Below are 19,809 nucleotides of genomic sequence, written 5' to 3'. Positions count from 1 at the left end.
TGTACTTGTATATCTCAGTCAGTTTAGTGACTGGCTATGGGCAGGAGGACTGAGATTCAATTTGTGGCAGAGGGTGGGATATTTCTCACTGCCATGACATTCAGCCTATTTTTCAGGTCTGCTCATCCTCACATGTAATAAGTAGTGGAGGTTCCTTTTTCCAGGGCATGACTTCATTCACTGCCAAGGTCCACAATCCAAGGAGACCTCCACTCCCATACAACTTTGTGGCACAGGGATAACTTATTTTGCAACTCAGTGGTGCTTTTCTGTATGTAATTTTCACTGGAGCAGACTACTGCTGTAAAATCTATCAGGTGTAGCCCAGAATTCTGCTTTGTCGCCAGGTTTATAATTTTTAATGCATAAAATATAAGTTTCATAAATCTGTAGTGTTTCTATTGTGTCTTGACACCAAATTTTACCTGCCTTGTTCCAATGGATCTTTAGTTATCAGCATCATATGGGAGCTATGAATATGTCAAGATTTCTCTTCGTCTCCATACGGTTCATTTTACCCTATACCAGAAAAATGAATTTAAAAATTTGTTACATATTTTTCAGAGATGTATTATTATTCGTTAATTCAAGATTCTATATTCAGTGGCGCTAGTCTCTGTCACCTCAGAAGTCTCTCCTTTTAGTTTTGATATTTTACAGATATCCTAGTGAAGGTTTTAAGATTTGTTTCAGAAAATGGACGTAATATGGTTTTGTAATGTCTGCCCTGAAGATGGGGGCAGCAGATAGAGGTAAAGTTGTCCCTGTGCTTAACTAATTAAGCACTACACAATGAATATTCTTTACTCCCCGTCATCAGCTCCGTGTTCCTAGTAGAGCAATTCTACCTTGTAGTGTGTGATAAAATGTTCAGTCAGTTCCTGAACCTCTTTCAACTCTACTAGGAGTTAGGAGAAGGGCTGTGATGATTTCATAAGCCTCTGTTTCCTTACGTAGAAATTCACGAAAACAGCCACACATTGAAATGAGATCTTCATGTTTAGTGTTCCAGAGAATGTGGCACAGGCATCCAGAAGCGAGAACTGAAATGCATGGAAGAAAAACAGCAGATTTCCACTGGCTGTCCTGAAGAAAAGCGACCTCCCAATAAACGGATATGCAACACTCATGAGTGCTCCAGCAGTCATACAGGTAGCATATGAACAGTGGATATTAACTAACTTCATGGTGCAGAGCCCACAAGAAATCAGTAGTTCAGTCACCCAAAAAAACTCCCTGCCTTCAATGGAATCCAAGAGTTTGCTGCCATGTCCACATGCCTACCACTGGATCCTATATTTAGATAAATATATCCTGTCCACATATTCTCCCTGTGCTTACTTAAAAGAAATTTTAACCATATCCTCCTATCCACTTCTAGGTCTCCAAAGTAGTATTTTCCCTCTGATGAGAGGGGGAAAACAGGTGAAATAATGGGTACAATTTCTATCCAAGCACGTGATATATGGATTCTTAAGGTATGCCTATCTGACAGTGCATTCTCTCTTCAGTGCTATACATGTACATCCACAGGAGCCTGGATAGATCAGCTGGAATAATGATTAGGCCACGGGCTGAATGATTGACGAATCTGAGTTCAATTCCTGGCCTGAGAAAGAGATATGTATTCCTCTTCTTCACACAATCGAAACCAACTCTAGGACCCATCCAGTTGCTATTCAGTCCTATCCAATGGAGACCTCTCTCCAGGGGCGAAACAGTCAGTCACTCTTGGAGCTGAGCTCTTCTTGAGATGCTGCCAATTGTGCAGCTACACAAGGACTTCCCAGCATTTTGTGAATCCTGAAGGTTCATTACCATGTTAACAAGAGCCCTCCACTGGACCCTATCCTGAGCCAGATCAATCAAATCCATACCATCACATTCTGTCTCTTTCAGATCCATTTTAATATTGTCCACCTACCTATATCTTGGACTTCTCATTGGCCTCTTTCCTTGATCATTCTAATTATACTTGGAGTAGAAAACAAGTTTTGAAGCTCCTCATTATGCAGTTTTCTCCAAATTCCTGCCACTTCATCTCTTTTTGGTCCAGATATTCTCCTCAGCATCCTGTTCTCAAACACCCTCAATCTGTGTTCCTACCTTAATGTCAGAGACCAAGTTTCACACTCCTACAGAACTACAGGTAAAATTATAGTTTTGAATATTTTGATTTTTATGTTTCTAGAGAGCAGATGAGAAGACAAAAACTTCCAGACTGAATGGTTGCAAGCATCACCCAAATTCAGTCTCCTCTTCATTTCCTCCTGAATCAGGTTTTGATATGTTATAGTCGTTTCCAAATATCTGAACTGTGCCATAATTTCAAAATATCTGTTACCTACCTTTATGTCATGATTTTGCCCTGCATTTTGGTGATGAGACAGCAACATATACTTATGTGAGGTTAGAGGTTTTCATGGCAGTGACTATGAAGAAAGCAGTCTTCTGGGATATGGCACCATGTAGATATTGTGTTAACCGACATTTCGAAGGAACGTATCCCCCCCATCTTCAGGGTAGAAGGAAAAAGAAGAAAATCTGCAAGCGAAGAACCAGTGTGAGCAGGTGCAAATAGACTAATGTTTTGAATAAACCCAGCTGCATAGAGCAGGAAGGGAAGGGATAGGGACTACACGGGAAATCAGTAGAGAGGGCAGGGGAAGGGTCTGGGCAGGTTGGCTATCAGGTAGCAGGCTAGAGAAGGTATAGAATATTGTGGCAGGGGAGAAAGGTAAGGTTAATTGGAGGACATTAACCCTTAAGCTTCGGGTTGCTATGGGAATCAGGCATGAGAACTGCGTGATCTTGTGGATCTGGCGTCATATCCCAGAGGTTTCTTGAGGGAACAGATGAGAGTCTTCCATGACTTGCTGAGACAACCCCCCCCCCTCTCTGTTCATATTGTCGGGATGGAGTTCAATCTCAGTGGCCTTCCTAATGATGTGATCCATATAATGGGTCTTGGTGGCGAGGATGGAGGTATTCTGAAGCTGAATTCAGTGTCCCAAATCGATGCTGTGTTCAGCTACAGCTGACTTGTCTGGATGTTTGAGACGGATGTGCCGCTGATGCTCCTTCAACATCATGTCCACGGAACAGCCCATCTGCCCAATATAGACCTTGCCACGTTCACGTGGGATACTGTATACACCCAGTGTCCTTAGTCCCAGGCTATCTTTGACCGGCCAGAGGAAACTAGATAAATTCTTTGGAGGTAGGCCCACTGATTTGATGCTGTGCTGGGACAACACTCTGCTGTTTCGGTTGATTATAGTCCCGACATAGGGCAGGAAGGCGACTGAGTCCAGTTTATCATCGGGCCGACTGATGTTCAGACGATGGTTGAGAACTCTTCATATCCCAGAAGACTGCTTTCTTCAACATATACTTAGTTTTCTTTGTGTTTACTTCTAAACCAATGAATGTCCTTACTAGCGTGAATTAAAGTTTGTGTATTTTTCTTTATGGTATCTATATTATCACCCAGTAGATTCACGTCATCAGCATAGAACAACAACTTATATGTCCCATTTAATTTCAGTCCCACCTGGTTTTCCTGGACCTTCCTAATGGCACATCCTAAGCAAAGTTGAAAAGCAATGGCAGCAAAACATCTTGTTTTAGGCTATTCTGGACAGGAAAATTGTCAGACAAATATTTACATATTTGGACTTTGGTCCACATTTCATTTAAACACATTTTAATTAGCCTAACTAGTTTAATTTTGTGAAGATACTTCATGTCTTCAAAAAATTTTTCAGTTTCTTTGCATTGGTGCTGATGCGCTTGGTTTTGTTGGCTAGGTTTGCAACACAAATTTCTACCTCCTCCTTTATCCTAGTTCCACACATGTGGATGCTCTAACACAATTTTTATTGCATATTTTCTTGTTATCTCCCACTGAATTAGCCTGGTCTCAGGTGATTAAGTAGTTGTGGGAATCTGACAGGGGTTGTCCAGTGACTGAAGCTCATTCTATGGGATGAAACTGAGTAGGTGTCCCCCCCCCCTTCAATTGATAATGGAAACAGATCCAGTTTTTGAAACATTTTGTTTTCTAGTTTGTAGAATACTGGATGATTCAAAATTTCGAAAACTCCAGTAATTCTGAATGTTGTACACTATCATCAGAACCCTTTAGGATCTGCTTATACCTCCACTCCCCCAAATGTCTTTATGGCTTAGTGTTTAACTGCTCGAAAACTTTTCTAAGAACCGTAAAGCCAAAGATCTACATTTAAATGGATACCTTGATTCTCACAGATAGTAAATGGTGCAGAAATATTCTCATTATTTGACAATAAACATGTACTTTTCTGTTTCTAAAAGCACCCATCTATGCAATATAGCCTTAACTACATTCAGTTTTGATTTGAAATGAAACATGAGCTTATCATAAAAGGTTAATTAATTCTGTCCAGTGTGACTGATGAAATTTTGTTATCCTTTTTAATATTATATCCTTAACATATTTTGGTCTTATAGACCATCTTCAGAAGGATATCAATACAATTAGAAACAACTATTACAATATTTATTGTGAGTATTAATATATACATACAATGTCATCATAATACAATGAGTACAAAATCTAATGTTTTAAACAACTACAGCGGCTTATACTAATATGTAAAAATATTTATAAATTACAATTAATATATTTAAAAAGATTTGTTATAATTTTTAAACCAAATTAGTTCGTGTCCTTTTTATTTCTTCTCTTTGAAGGAAGCCAAGCATCTGCCGCTTTGTGGTTGTATTGTTTGGAGAATATGTCTCTTTAGTGTCGTCCTGATGATATTGTTAGTGTGATGGACCAGGATGAAACAAATCAAACTGAAACATGAGCCTTCCTCAGTGTTGTGCACCACAATACTTTGTCACTACAATGAGCTGCACTCAGCATTAGGCTTTGGGGAATTAATTAAGCACATGGACAGAACCGTCTTTCCTACCTTTTACATATAACCACAAATGAAATTTCCATGCTAATTGTATGTATGAAATCTAAACTACTATTAAATCTACAGGTTTTCAATCTAAAGCAGAAACAGATGCTGAATTTAAGAATGGTGCAGGTGATCAGGCACTTCCGGGAGAACAGGATGAAGGGACACGAAAAGGTAACATCATTGTGTAACTAAAACAAAATTCAATGGAACTTGGCCACATGTGCAAGTCAAGTTGGTGTACTGTCCAAAAAAAAACTGATTAGTGTTTTTTTCCTTCGAGTAATTCTTTTCTCTGAAAATATAAGTCCATGGAATGGCTGCCTCATGCCATTGACCAAGGTCAGGTGACTCCATGTGCTGTTGTACTTCATGTCAGTTATAATTAAGTATTTTTTTACAAACCCTTTCAGCCTCAATTTGAGTACAAATTTGGAATATACATATTTTCTGGATACTACTTGGGCTGTAGATATCATTTATTTGATTTATTTCAGAGACAATGTTGTACATATAATGAGAATAGATTATCCTTAGACTGGCAGGCAGAACTGACAGGGTACTCTTCTCTTGTAGACTTGCTGCAGTCGAATAATTCATGGCCCTCTTTTCTTCTGTAAATAACTTGAGTTAGAAGAATCTGAAAAAGATGACCCTCTGCTTCTAAGAATGCCTCACATTGTGAGAAGATTCTTCTAGACACAAGGATTTAAACTGGGTGATAGCAGAGGCCACAATCCTCAACTCATTGCTTGTTCACCAAAGACTTCATCAAATGCATTAGTAGAATTTTTTTGCATTGTATGCTGTGACATTACATTGCATACAAATACCCATATGATTTTTCATCATCAGTCACTCGATCGAAGAAGGGTAACAGAATCAGTCTCACGTAACATTTGGAATTTATTGTTTCATGAAAAATTACTGACCCAACTATCCTCCATACGATCTGCCCTTTTGCCAATCCACACTGGAGAGCCAAAAGACTTAACTATTTCATCGGGTTTGCTTCTAATCAAGCAGTGTTGTCATCAAGTTTTTTCAGTACATATCTCTTTCGAAACTTCTTTTATCCAACACCAGACCTGTTGAACAAAATTTTGTTACAGTATTGTAAATCGTTGCTTTACAGATCAGTGTGCTCTCAGGAGACTTCTTACAGAACTTTCTATGGGATTTCTTCCATGAAGAACACTGTAGAAAGACATTGTATATGAAAAATATCTGTTCATTTCTGAACACTGGCAATTATACCTCGAGGGCAACTAAGCAAGTAAACACGCTCTGCTATGGATGTAAGCCAGCAAGCATTGAGTGATTGAGGAGGGATGGTTCAGCAGCCAGCAATGGATATGCGTTGCAGAATAAATTTGTAGCCAGCTAGAAATATTATATTGCAGCATCATGTCGAATGTAAGAGTCCCACACAGCTTTTGGTGCAGGCACCACATTCTCCACATAAGGGCAGGCCACGGAAGAAAAGAATACAAAAAAAAATTTATCACATACCCACAGACCAACAAATAATCAGAACATTGACATAAAATCATAGGAAGAATCCCATGTTACACAATAACATATTGACGAATACCACCTAAAAATCTGGCAACACAATGCAAAATGACATGACAATATAAAAGGAAAGGAAAACACACATGGCCCCCCCCCCACACACACACAGATATATCCACAAACATAAACACACCTTACAACACAACTTAATTTTAATTCCAAGTAGAATATTTTAATATTTTAAACATTTTAATATTAATATTTAATGACATTTCATAACAAAGTTATTAAATAAACAACATACCTGTGCAAGGCACTCCCAATGTGTAAACATTGGCCAGTGTAGGGAGGTATCGCAGATAGAACAAATGGTGATTGTAAAATCTCTGTGTACCTGATGATGTACACAGTAGATCAAAACATATAATACATACAAATGTATGGTGTGTTTATATGAGGACTGTATCCGCTGAGTAATAATAAACATTATTCTAGCCAGCCATTCTAAGTATAATATACTGTGGGGTTTAGCCTTTGTTGCTCTTCGCCATTACTCCGATGACAACCCACTTCTTCGGAACAGTTTGTTGGTCCTGAAAAGGACCGTGGTTGCTGAGATGTTTGATCGGTGAGGTAGCGTGGCGCGCGCCGGTAGGGAGAGAGGTTAGTTGCAGTGATTTGACTGGCCACAGCGCAGCCGTTGCTGGAGGTTGCTTGATTGCCGTGCGGCAGGTGAGTTGAAGTTGCGTGGTCGCGCAGCGTGGTCGCGCAGCGTGGTCGCAGGGGTGATGAGGCAGTGGCTACGCCAGATGCCCAGTGGGTCAGACAGGGACACGACCACCGGCGAGTCCAGGCGAGGTGCCCCAGTGCGTCGGGTGTGAGAGCCGGAGGGCCGAGGCAGTCGTGCCTGGCGCAGCCTGCCGATGCCTTCAAAGACCGAGCGCTGGCGACGAAGCCTGCTGGCTGATGTTGCTTGAGTGTGGCTTGATCATAGACTGAAGTCAGACTGATGATGCTGGTTTGCGGCTGCTCCTTTTTATACACTGCTCGGTGGGCGGAACGAAACTTGAAATTGAGGAGGAAGAATTTGCAGGGCGCTGATTGGCTAGCGCACGTGATGATGTAGATGTGGGGCTAGCAGCGAGCACAGTATAAATGTGAACGTCTGGAGCAATTTGATTGGTTAGCGCGCGTGATGGTGAAAAGTGATGTGAAGAGTGTGCGTTGCAGAAAATGCGTGATAATGTGGGATGTTCCCACATCACTCCCCCCGCTTGCGAGAAGTGATGCTGCTGCTTGCGAGATGTCTGCGGCGTCTATGCTGAGCCGGGATGATCCAATGTAGGAGTCATTACTGATGTTCACCACACGTGCTTCCAATCACGTCGGGGTCACCAATGTGGGGTTTAGCCTTTGTTGTTCGCCATTACTCCGATGACAACCCACTTCTTCGGAACAGTTTGTTGGTCCTGAAAAGGACCGTGGTTGCTGAGATGTTTGATCGGTGAGGTAGCGCAGCACGCGCCGGTAGGGAGAGAGGTTAGTTGCGGTGATTTGACTGGCCACAGCGCAGCCGTTGCTTACCTTCCCTGTATATGCAGTCTATTAAGATCATAATATATTTGCTGTCTTCCTCATTTCTCTATTTACAAGTAATCATGATGGGCAGAAAACTGTCTACAAGCAAGCATTACTGAGCAACAACAGTTAAACAAACAATGAAGTAATATCCATTGCTAGGCAACAGTTTCTTAATAAGCAATTATATGCAACCATTACTGAGTGACACCTTCACAAACAAACAAGTTCCCATGGCAACGAATCCATGCACAACAACACAGGAACTGTTGGAAACAGCGTTTTGTACACAGTCTGTGCCAAGATGACAATTGGAGCAAGAGTTAAGAGTTGTGGGATATTCACTGGAGAGTAACAATGTGAGCATGGAAGCTGAAGAATCTCCATTGTTAAGATCCATTGTAGGAAAAGATTAGTAGAGACTGTAACAAACTGAGAACACTTGTCTTTGTGCTCTGGTGATTTGTAAATTGTGGAGATCAGCCATGGTGCTATAAGTAAGTGTAAAAAGGAGTAGTGTGTTAAAGTGGTCAATAAATCCAGTTTCAAATCCTAACTCTATTTGTAGTCACTCATACACATAACAGTATCCGCTGTGACAATGTGGAGATCTCAATTATATAATGAGAGACTGCCAGGGGATAAGGAAGAATGTAGCCTAGATTGTGATCATCATCAATGCTGGCCACAACTTGTTGTGGTATTGCAACCTCTTATTGTACCACAGACCTGGAAGAGATACTATCCCCCTGTCACCTTTTTCCTTTCTGGTTCATGTCATGGGGGAGGGAATTTATCTCTTATTATTCTACTGATAACACCACTTATTGTTTAATTTTCATCATTTATTTTCCCACAGGCCCTTCTGACCGCTGGCATTACCTACAGTAATGTTTCCACTTCGAACATCACCAGACCCATTGGTCATCCTAACAAATATCCTAATGATGACATGGCTCTTGAATCTGTGCTATCTTAACTGCAACATTTACATTAAACACTGCACACTGCTATAAGTTCTCTCTAACCTCTTCCCTTCAATATCTCATAATTTGGTTACCATCTGTCCATTACTTGCACTCACTGTAATTCAGTTTCTCATCCAGTTACATGGAAGAAAATTCAGTTTGTTTAAAATCGGTGACAGGTATCAAGGATCCATAGCTATGGGCCAGTTGTGTCCGGTACTATTTTTGGTAAGGGAAGCAGTGGTATGTAATAAACCAACTGATAGCAATCAACTAACCAAAATTTATTTGAAGACCAAATCTATTCTCCATTAAGTATTCTGTTCGATAAACCTGTAAATACTGTACTGTTCCCAAGGTGATCATTGAGTTTATGATCATATTTCCTCAACAAGTGAACTAATTCCACATAATTACCTCAGTCGATAGAATCCACGCTTTTGACATGACCACAGAGGGCAAGTTGCCTCTTTCCTAAATTGCAGATGATATCAATCAAGTGTTTCATTATTTCTCTATTTTCTTTCACATTTTCATTATGCTGTAGTATCGTCAGGCGCTTTTTATTGTCAAGTTGATAGTCAATTTGAGATTTCCCGAACATAAGTTGCATTGTTGAAATAATGTGAGTCTGAGAGTTCTCACATCATTTCGGTGCTTTACGAAGGTTGTTGATGTCATCAAACCCAGTCTTGTTCTATATATTTTCTTCATTGAGAAACAATAGACATGGCCAACAAAACAATTTTCCTGTATTACTGTAACCGGATAGCCACTCTGTTTTAGAATACTGTTCCAAATTAAATTTCCTCACACATAATTTGGTTTGTGCTTTAAGTTCTGGCAACTCGCATGTTGGTCATCCCCTTTCTATAATTATTCTCTTTTCAGAAAAGTCCCTGCTGTTAAACCCCATTTAAAGGCTTTTAATTCCACAGTCGCAGTCATGTTGCCTGCCAGCATTCATTTTAGCTGTGCCCTGTGCATGTAGTCTAATAACTCCCCTGCAACTTGTACCACAATATCACACTTGCTTCCCTTAAACGCAGATAGCTTCTTTCTGATGTGTTAGAATACGATCACAAATACAATCTTACGCCATCTAAATATGCACTTAACAATATTTTAATAAAATTTAATGTTACCTATAACACCCAAGAAGAAATCACACATAAACAGTTAATTTTCACATAACCATTGAATGAACACAATCTTTCATTTCCATATCTCATGCCTAGAGCCAGCAAACCAAAACATACTTCCCTTGATGACTTCGAGTGAGTTGTATTTGTACGAAGATTAATGAAAGGGTACTTGGTCTGGCCCACCAAGCAGGGAAGGGAGGAAGAGTAGGCATGTGGCCTTTAACAGGAACACGCTCTAAAATGTTAAGATGACAATATTCACCTTCTTCTTATTCAAATTGAATTATTTATATATGACTTCTTTTCTTTTCGTTTCTTAACTACGGAAGCGATGCTTCCCTTGCTTCCATGCATGGTATGCCACTGCTATGGGCTCAAATGATGGTTTTTCATTATCTCCACGCTCACCTGTCACACCTCTCTAGTGGTGTTACTCTGTGCAAATATATGGCCTTCCCAAACCTACACAAACTACTGTCAGTCATGGGATTCAGAATTCTTTCTACTTACACACCAGTATAGTAGGAATTGCTTCAGTTCTGCATTCTTGGAATATGTATATTAAGCATGTGTCAGTTCTTCATCTTCATACTAACTGCCCTTCCTGGTTATATAAGGTGGTTCAAATATGACCCGGACTGATTTTTTTTTAAAAACCATAATTCCCAAACACTTACTTGCACATGTCAGTCTTCAATGTACTCCCCTGCGGAGTCAACACATTTTTTCCAACGTTCTGGAAGCATCCTGATGCCCTTTTCAAAAAAGGCTTGTAGTTGGCGGCGTATCCATTCCCAAACAGTCTGGATGATAGCGTCGTTGTCCACAAACCGCATGCCTTGCAAGTCTGATTTGAGCCTTCTGAACAGATAGAAATCACTTGGGGCCAAATCAGGACTTTACGGTAGATGTGTCAGAAGGTTACATTTCAATTTCCAGAGTGTTTCCATTGTTGTTTTGGCCATATGGGGGCGTGCATTGTCTTGAAGGAAGGCTACCCGCTTTCCACCTGTCTTCCGCTTGGATCGAATCTTTTCCTTCATGTCTGTTGCCAGGAGGTCTGAGTAATAAGCTGCACTGACTGTTCTGGCATCTGTTGGAAAGGCTACACGGATAACCCCCTGCCAGTCCCAGAAGAACGTTGCCATCACTTTTCCTGCTGAACGGCTCCTCCGCGCTCTCTTGGGTTTGGGAGAACTGGTATGCCACCACTCGTGTGATGACTGCTGGGATTCGGGAATGAAGTATTGCACCCACGTTTCATCGGTGGTCACTATAGACTTCAAAAATGCATCACCTTCACCTTCAAACTGCTGTAGGAGACAACTGGCAACTTGCATGCGCACCATTTTGTTCACGTTCGTCAAAGTGCGTGGTACCCACTGTGCATTCACCTTGCGATAGTGCAGGTGGTATTTCACGATGTCTTCTACACTACCAAAACTGATGGACGGCATTGCTCCATGTTCCTTGATAGTGATGCGCCTGTTCTCACGAATAAGCATGTCTGCACGATCAATGGGTCGGTGATGGATGTTCGTGGCCGACGATCATAGGTTCATTCTCCACGCGCTCTCTGCCCTCTCTGAAGTACTTACACCACTCAAACACATGGGTCCATGAGAGACAATCTTCCCCATACTGTTGTTGGAGTCTGGTGAATTTCAGTGGACGGGATGTTTTCTCCAACAAGGAATTTGATCGCAATGTGTTGTTCCACGCTCTGCAGTACCTTCTGTTCTCTCATCACTCTAGCAACTCCCAGACAGGATTGAACAGGTTCTAACCAAAACAGGAGGGAGGGTGGAGTTTGTGGCTTCACTCTCTCAAGGTCGCACAGATGCTGCGCAGTGCAGCTTGTTTACACACAAATCAGTCCTGGTCATATTTGAACCACCTTGTTTTCTGTAATTCTAAATTTTCAAATATATAAATCAACAAAGGAGAAGAGGGAACAGGTAGATGATAACACAGTATGATCAACTTTCTTACTGCCAAGCCTAGTGGTACCAGTTGTGCAATAATTGAATGACACAAGAGAGAGACTTCTCTTTATCCAAGATAAAAAGGAGTTGTCCTGTTTTTTGTGATTCTTTGCATGAAATACATTAAATAAAACGCAATAGGGAAATCTGTTGCTCCCCATGCATGTTTTGTCTTTGAAACTACTGAATGGATTTCAGGTAATTCAGGAAGGGTGAAGTGCACACCAAAAGCTATGAATCAAATATGATATTTATTTGTACTTGTCCCACATAACCCTGAACTTATTTCAGTAAGCTCTATTCTTAGTGTGAAACCTGTCTTAAGGTAATGAAATTCAAATAGTTATAATTATTTTAATTTTTTCCTTCATTTCAGGTGTTGACTGTGATGATGAGTTCCGAAACTGTCATCTGGTGGTCCAGGCAAGACTCTGCAAATATAAGTATTATCGAAATTACTGTTGTCATTCCTGTCATAAGAAATCATAGATATTGCATTTGATCACTTTTCATTTTTAACATTAGCTAGCACGTGTACTTGCAGGCATATAAATCTTACCATTACCAGATGTCACATTTCTTACTGCCATTCTTGCCATGAAAGTCCATATACGTTAAGTCAGTAGTTATATTTACTCACTCCTTAGGAAGATATTTGTTGGAAGCAGAGATTTAGCACAGATTAGAGGATCTAAATTTGGTGCTTTATAATTCATGTTTCAGTTTTAAATTTAATATCCATTACAGTATAATACCGAATTGTATTGCTCCATTTAAACTTTGTAAAATATTCCCAAGGCTGGATGTTGCCTGCTTCATACTACTAAGTGTGATATATTTCTCGTTAAATATTTAACATTTGGTGGTTATAGAACTGCATATTCTGTGTATTTGTGTACAGTATCTTTGAGAGGAGAGGCGATTGATATCATGTTCCCATAGTTATCGGCAAAGGAACAGAGTTTTCCACTCTTGTTTCAAAGTTAATAGAAATTTGGCTGATTCTTAAGCCAGCTGATAGCCTTTTGATTGTAGTAAATAATGTTTTTACAAGTGTAGTTTTGTCTGAATTTTCGAGTTTCTTGAATGTAATAAAGAGGTTTAAGCAACCCAGTATCATCGGCATCATCATTGTCATCAACTTTAGTCAGTTATTGGGCCATGTGGCCTGTTACAATTTCACACTATCTCTACACTAGGAGCCACTACTGCCATTGTAAAAACCTAATGTTTCTAATTTGTATTAACATCTTTCTAGTTGTTAAGTAATTTTTTTTTGTGAATTATTCTATGATGCTGTCAGTATCTCAGACTGTATAACTTAGGATGAATGGTGAATAATGAATTGCAAGGGATATAAATGGAAGTGGTTATGGTATAATCAAGGTACTGTCCAGCCATTCACCTGGAGAAACTGAAGAAAACCACGAAAACCCTCAGTCAAGATAGTTGATGCCCCAGCTGAAATTTGAACACAGAAGCTTTCAATACAAGTCTAGAATATTACTGCTACACCAACCTGTTAAATTGTTCAATACATCCATGACTTAATTATGATGTATGTCAGAAATGAAAAACAGGCATTTAGTGGCAGTTTTTGGAAAAGAAGACAGTCCCCAGGAAAGTAGAGAAATAATTTTTCTGTACACTGCTAAAGTAATACATTCTGCATCAACAAATTACTGAAATTGTATTATTATATGATATGCAGTATAGTCGGGTGAGTCATTCATGTACAGATGCAGTATTTATGATGAGACAAGCATCAAAAAAGGCAGTGGAATGTAATAAACCAACCTTCTTCTCAGTTTTAAAGGAATGTGGCAGTGATGTATTAGACTAGGGGATGACTTGAGTTCCTGGGCTTGGTGCATCACCTATTATTCTGAAAAAACACAGCATTTCAGAAAATAGATGTTTCTCGCGTCATATAAATGTGATGATGATGCATCTATTTAGTTGTGTTGATTAGAAAGTGATAATTTCAGTGATTGTTTTCATTCAGAATACTAGATGAGGACAAAGTCCAGAAATTCTGTAATTCCCAGCATTCTTAGTCTTCTGATAGACAGAGAAAGCTGTTGTCAGTCTCAAGTTAAAATATATTTTAGGTATTTTTGAATCAAAATAATGTATGAAATTGGCTTCACTTGTTGGTCACAGGCATATATATATAGATATCAGTATAAAAATCGAGGTAGATAGATTATCACCAAAGATATCGATTAAGAAAAGGGTATAAGTTGTTTGGTAGGACATGGCCTCTGAAATGTGCAAGAGGCAGGGTAACAGTGGTGTCTGCTAATATTAATGGCACATGTAGAGGTAGAGCTTGTCCTGTATTACTAAACACGAAAACATAGGTAGAGACTGAATAACTTTAAGTGGCTGGTGCAGCAAAGCTACTGTGCATCTCAAGGCCATAGCTCATGTCACACCAAACCTACTGTGCAGGAAGGAGATTTTTTAATTCATTTTCTTTGTGTAATGTAATAAACAAAATGATATAGGATATAAAGTGCAAACAAGGCTATACATTAGATGAAGAGAAATAAATACTCGCTGATATGCAAGTGATGCAGCATTAGTTGCAAAGTAGTGAAGATAACGTGCATATACTGTTGCATCAATTTTCATTTTGTCAGGGTTTAAATGAGAATTTCTGTCACTAAGGCCAGAACCAGTGACAGTAAGTAAAGAGTGACTATGCTGTGGGTAGGATCTTCAAAATAAAATTCTTTAATGAATATAGAATTATAGGATTCTTTGATTTTAAATAATAGTAATGGTGTGTTGCAAATGGAAGTCCAACAACAAAAAAATAAGACATCCAGAATATCTCAGTGCTTAAATGATACTATACGGAAAAGTATATGCTTTCTACAAAAAAACAGAAGTAAGATTGTGTAAAAATTACCAGGCTCATAAAGATCTATGCAGTTGAAAGAAGAGCAATTATCACAGAAACAAAAAAATATTGGAAAATATTGAAATGGACATTTGAGAAAGATAAGTGGATAAAGTAGGATACACCATGGCAAAGATATCAGCTGTCAGTGCAGTATGTAAGAAATAGGAGACTGGGTAAATATACTAAGTACTTAATGGAATAGCCATGTATCATAAATTACATCTGATCAGATTGTGTGAATAGGAAGAAATAACTGCAACAAGAACTGAGTCCTGAAAGACTGCATAAAAGATGGCGGGATTCTTGCTCCGGAGAAAACAGACCCATGACCCAAAGAAGAAGAACAAGGTTTAATTAGGAATGATATTTAAGGATCATAAAAATGGTATAATGTAAATATAAATATATATATATATGTATGCCAAACCTCATTGCACATTGTATTATTAATTTCTCGATATTAAGATTAGCAGCACCTGTATGATGAGGAATTAGCTTCAGATTGTAAAGAGTTTCGCTTCTTTAAACAGTGTTTGTGCCAAATGTACTGTCTCTTGAATTCAACAGTGATGTAGAATACCTAGCCAGATATTCTGGAAATAAGTTATCAATATAAAGTACATATTCCTTCTGTAAATGTGAGCATCTGTATGGCTGAAACATTTGTATGATACAATTTTCTATGAATTGTCATGGTTGTGAAATGAATTTAAAACTGTACGATTTAAATTAATTTCCTTATTGGCAGTGTTCATGAATCTCTAAGGTAATTATGCATAGGTGATAGGTCACCTCATAATCATGAAAGATGATCAGTTATATACTGAGGAAACGTTTGAAGAAGTTTGCAGAATACACTTATGAACTCTTGAGTCACAGTCTTTCTTGTTTTTGCATTGTTTTGAGAATGTGTGACTTACCAATTCTCAGATATGTGTATGAATGTAAGAGCACATGTAGTTTTGTATATACATTAATAAATTAATTTTATATTATGGGTATGTTATAACTGTTACATTTAATTCTATACACCAGTTTCTTAACAGCCTGATAAATCTGACAGTATACATCTTCAATCAAAGTTACATATCAGCTGAATCATGTCACTTCTTCTACATTGTAATAGATATGGTGTTTACAGTTCTTCATGTCAGAAGTAGTTTAATTGTATTTTGTCTAATCCCATATTGAATCCTCAATTATCCAGTACTAATCCAATGAATTCTGAACAAAAACACAGATTGGTATTCATTTTCATATAATGTTATTATTCTTTCCAGAAATATGATTTTTTTCTAATAAATATATTTGTGGCATTTGCTGCATTTCATTATAATGGCATTCAACTGAAGATGTTTGTAAGGCAGAAAAATTTGTCATTAATTCATTAAAAAGAGCAGTCATTTTTATGCTTCCAAATATTATGTCAGGATGGCCTGTTATAGGTAAGTGGCAGCATCCCACATAGCATGCTGTTCCGCCGGTCTTTTGGACAACACTTACTCCTAAGTGAATATCACATCAAGTCAAAGTCAAAGTCAAAGTCAATGTCAAAGTCAAAGTCATGTTACAACTGATGGTCAGTCAGTCTGTCTGTCTTGGTGTCGAGCCCCAGCTGGGGCTCATGACTAGATGTTTTCTTCTTTGTGAAAGTTGATGTCCTGTCATTTTGGGGCGCCCTCTCTGACGAGAGGTCGAGTCTGTCATTTGTCAGTCTTAGTCCATTGTCAATATTGACATATATTTACAATTTAATTCTAGTCTTAATTCCTATTTCTATGTACAATATATACAAGGCCTCTGTCAATCCAGGTTTGTACAGCAGATTGAACCAACCTTTTCAACATAATTGTCAAAGTAGAGGCTTAAAAATAAAAAAATGGTCTCACCCAGTGCTACAACTGCCAGCATTTTAGCCATATTTGGGTCCACTGCAGGCAGCCTCCTCGATACCTATGGTGTGGGGGTGATCACCGCCACCGTGAATGCCCGGAAAAGGAGAATACCAAGAGCATCCAAAGATGCTGCAACTGTGAGCTGAAAGATGGGGAATCACCACATCCAACCAATTACAGGGGCTGCAGTCATGTGAAGGAGGAGCTGCGGTGAAGGAAGAACCATCGCGTGACAAACCAAGGGTCTTCAGGAAGAACGTTCTTCTCCAAATATGCAACAGCCGAGCGGACGTTCGCCTCTGTTCTACACAGCCCGGTGGAAGCGAAGCAACCCTCAGCGCAGCAGAAAGTGTCTAAAAGTCCCCAGGATCAACAAATGACCAACAAAGTTTCAGGTCAGTCAGTGAAGGCAAAAATTGTAAATAGTAATGCAACGGATGATATGTTCGTTGCCTTCACTGCGGTGCAGCAGATTATGACAGGGCTCTCAGGTGCTGCATCAAAAAGTTGCAGTTATCACCAAGGCTGTTTTTAGTCTACTGAATCGCAATGGTGGTAACAGTCCATAGGCCTCTGAAAATTGTAGCGTTCAATGCCAACGGCATTGGGAGACAGGCCTATGAGCTACGAAACAGATGCAAGACCTAAAAAGAGATGTAGCCCTTTTCTCGGAGATACATCTGAAATCACATATGAGATTCTATATTCCAAATTATCATATATATCGGAATGATCACCAGGATGGGCATAAGGGCGGAACTGCCGTTGCAGTCAAAAAGGGAATCCCACATACTCATGTTGACCTGCCACCCCTACTTTCAGTAGAAGCAATGGGGGTCTGCATACCAATTGGTCATACTGAAATGCTACTTGCATCTGTTTATAAATCTCCACTTAGAGCGTGGAGAGATGCAGACATCACAGAGCTCCTAAACTTCAGAACAAAATCCATTTTGGCAGGTGATCTGAACGCAAAGCACCGTTTGGAATAGTAACGATTGCAAACCCTTCAGGTTTGAAGCTTTTAGATATATTTGTTAATTGTAATTTTGAAATTTCGGCGCCACAATATCCTACCCACTTCGTTCCTGATGGGAGAGGTGATGTCCTGGACATTGTGGTCCATAAAGATGTTGTGCTCTCAGAGGTCAGAGTTCTGGATATCATGGATTCAGATCACCAACCTATAATGTTTTGCATCTTGGATCATGTTAAAGCCAGGGAAATCTTGGATCCAGTTGAAAAATTCACAGATTGGTAGCAGTTTCAAAGCCTCGCCTCTGCCCTAATATCCCCAAGAATCAAAATTAATTCATCTATTGAAGCTGACAAAGCAGCTTGCGACTTTGCAGCCTCTATAGCATCAGCAAATAGGCTGTCGAGAGAAACAACCACAACCTCATTTCATAATCGCGGCCCATCTGGCCTAGACCGACTACTCAAGCACAAGCAGAGGCTCAGAAAACTTTGGCAAGAAACCCGGGATCCAGCATGCAAAACGGCAGTGAACTGGGTCACTGAAAGTATAAGGAGAATGGCCCTGAAGAAGGCACTTGAACGGTGGGAAACCAAGATAGAGAACTGTGAGATTACACCATGTGCAATATGGCCTATTGCGAAATCCCTCACAAAGAGGGGTGGACCAAAGGTACCAACTGCAATTCATGGGCGTTTCGGACGAGTATTTTAGCCAAACGAAAAAGCCAATATACTTGCAAATTATCTAGAAAACGTGTTCAAGCCGCACAAACTGTGTGACAGTGACCATGAACGGCGGGTGGAGGCCCGAGTCCAAGCTCTGCTGACTACAGTCGAAGAAAACCCCTCAACCTAAATTTCGACCATGTGACGGCTCCAAAGAAATTCGATCCCTAAAATTAGGAAAGGCCTGCGGAATTGATAGCATTCCAAATGAATGTCTCAGGCACCTTCCAAGAAGAACTCTCGTTCATATAACGCATTTGTTTAACCACTGTTTTCGACTCTGTCACTTCCCGTCACCTTGGAAGGAAGCCAAAATCATAGCTCTGCTAAAAACCGGCAAAAACCCTAAATTCCCACAAAATTTACTTCCGATTAGCCTCCTGTCCACTACGGGCAAACTTTTCGAGAAACTAATTCTAAGAATAATCCATGGACACTCAGAGGAAAGAAACTTGCTAAACACAAGTCAGCTTGGTTTTCGTGCGCGTCACAGCACGACACTCCAATGCATGAGGCTAACGGATCACGTCTCTCTTAATTTTAATAACAATATGTCGACGGCTGCTGTATTCTTGGACATTGAAAAGGCCTTTGACACAACATGGCACCCCGGCCTACTATATAAGCTCACAGAGTTACAATTTTCGACCAGTCTCGTAAAGCTGATTGCTTCATTTCTAACAAACAGAAAATTTAAAGTTTCAGTAGAAGTCGAACTTTCTTCGCCCAGGAAAGTAGCGGCAGGGGTGCCACAAGGTTCCGTCCTTGCCCCAGTGCTGTACAGCTTATATATAAATGATGCCCCCGCGGCACCTGGAATACACCTTGCTCTGTTCGCGGACGATACTTGTGTATACGCAACAGAGAAGCATGAGCGACGAGTTTTCAACAAACTCCAGCGTGGTCTCACTGTCGTGGGGTCATGGTGTCAGCACTGGAACATAAAGATCAATGAAGGGAAGACTCAGGCTATCTACTTCTCCAGAAGACGTAGAAAGCCTGAGGACGCCCTACATCTGAACGGACGGAACATCCCATTTGTAAATAGTATAAAATATCTCGGTGTCACCTTCGATAGGAGGATGACATGGAGCCTGCACGTAGAGAAAACCGCAGCCAAGACCTTGGGCACGTACATTAGGATATACTCTAT

The 19,809-nt window shown here is 39.9% G+C and overlaps 1 protein-coding gene across 2 annotated transcripts in view; it reads left to right on the top strand.

Moving 5' to 3' along the window:
- The window catches only part of LOC111866065 (thrombospondin type-1 domain-containing protein 4), a 645,883-nt gene extending 629,831 nt beyond the window's left edge, over positions 1-16,052 (top strand). For both annotated transcript variants that reach the window (XM_033752085.1, XM_023854611.2), the window contains 3 exons: positions 1,005-1,152; positions 5,037-5,129; positions 12,523-16,052. In XM_033752085.1, the coding sequence (XP_033607976.1) occupies positions 1,005-1,152; positions 5,037-5,129; positions 12,523-12,635 (354 nt within the window). In that variant the 3' untranslated portion in view covers positions 12,636-16,052. The remainder of the gene's footprint in view (positions 1-1,004; positions 1,153-5,036; positions 5,130-12,522) is intronic.
- The last annotated feature ends 3,757 nt before the right edge of the window (positions 16,053-19,809 follow it).

Source organism: Cryptotermes secundus, unplaced genomic scaffold (genome assembly GCF_002891405.2).
Source record: "Cryptotermes secundus unplaced genomic scaffold, Csec_1.0 scaffold318, whole genome shotgun sequence".
NCBI lineage: Eukaryota > Metazoa > Arthropoda > Insecta > Blattodea > Kalotermitidae > Cryptotermes > Cryptotermes secundus.
Note: the sequence above shows the minus strand (reverse complement) of the source record. Positions and strands in the feature narration are given on the sequence as shown.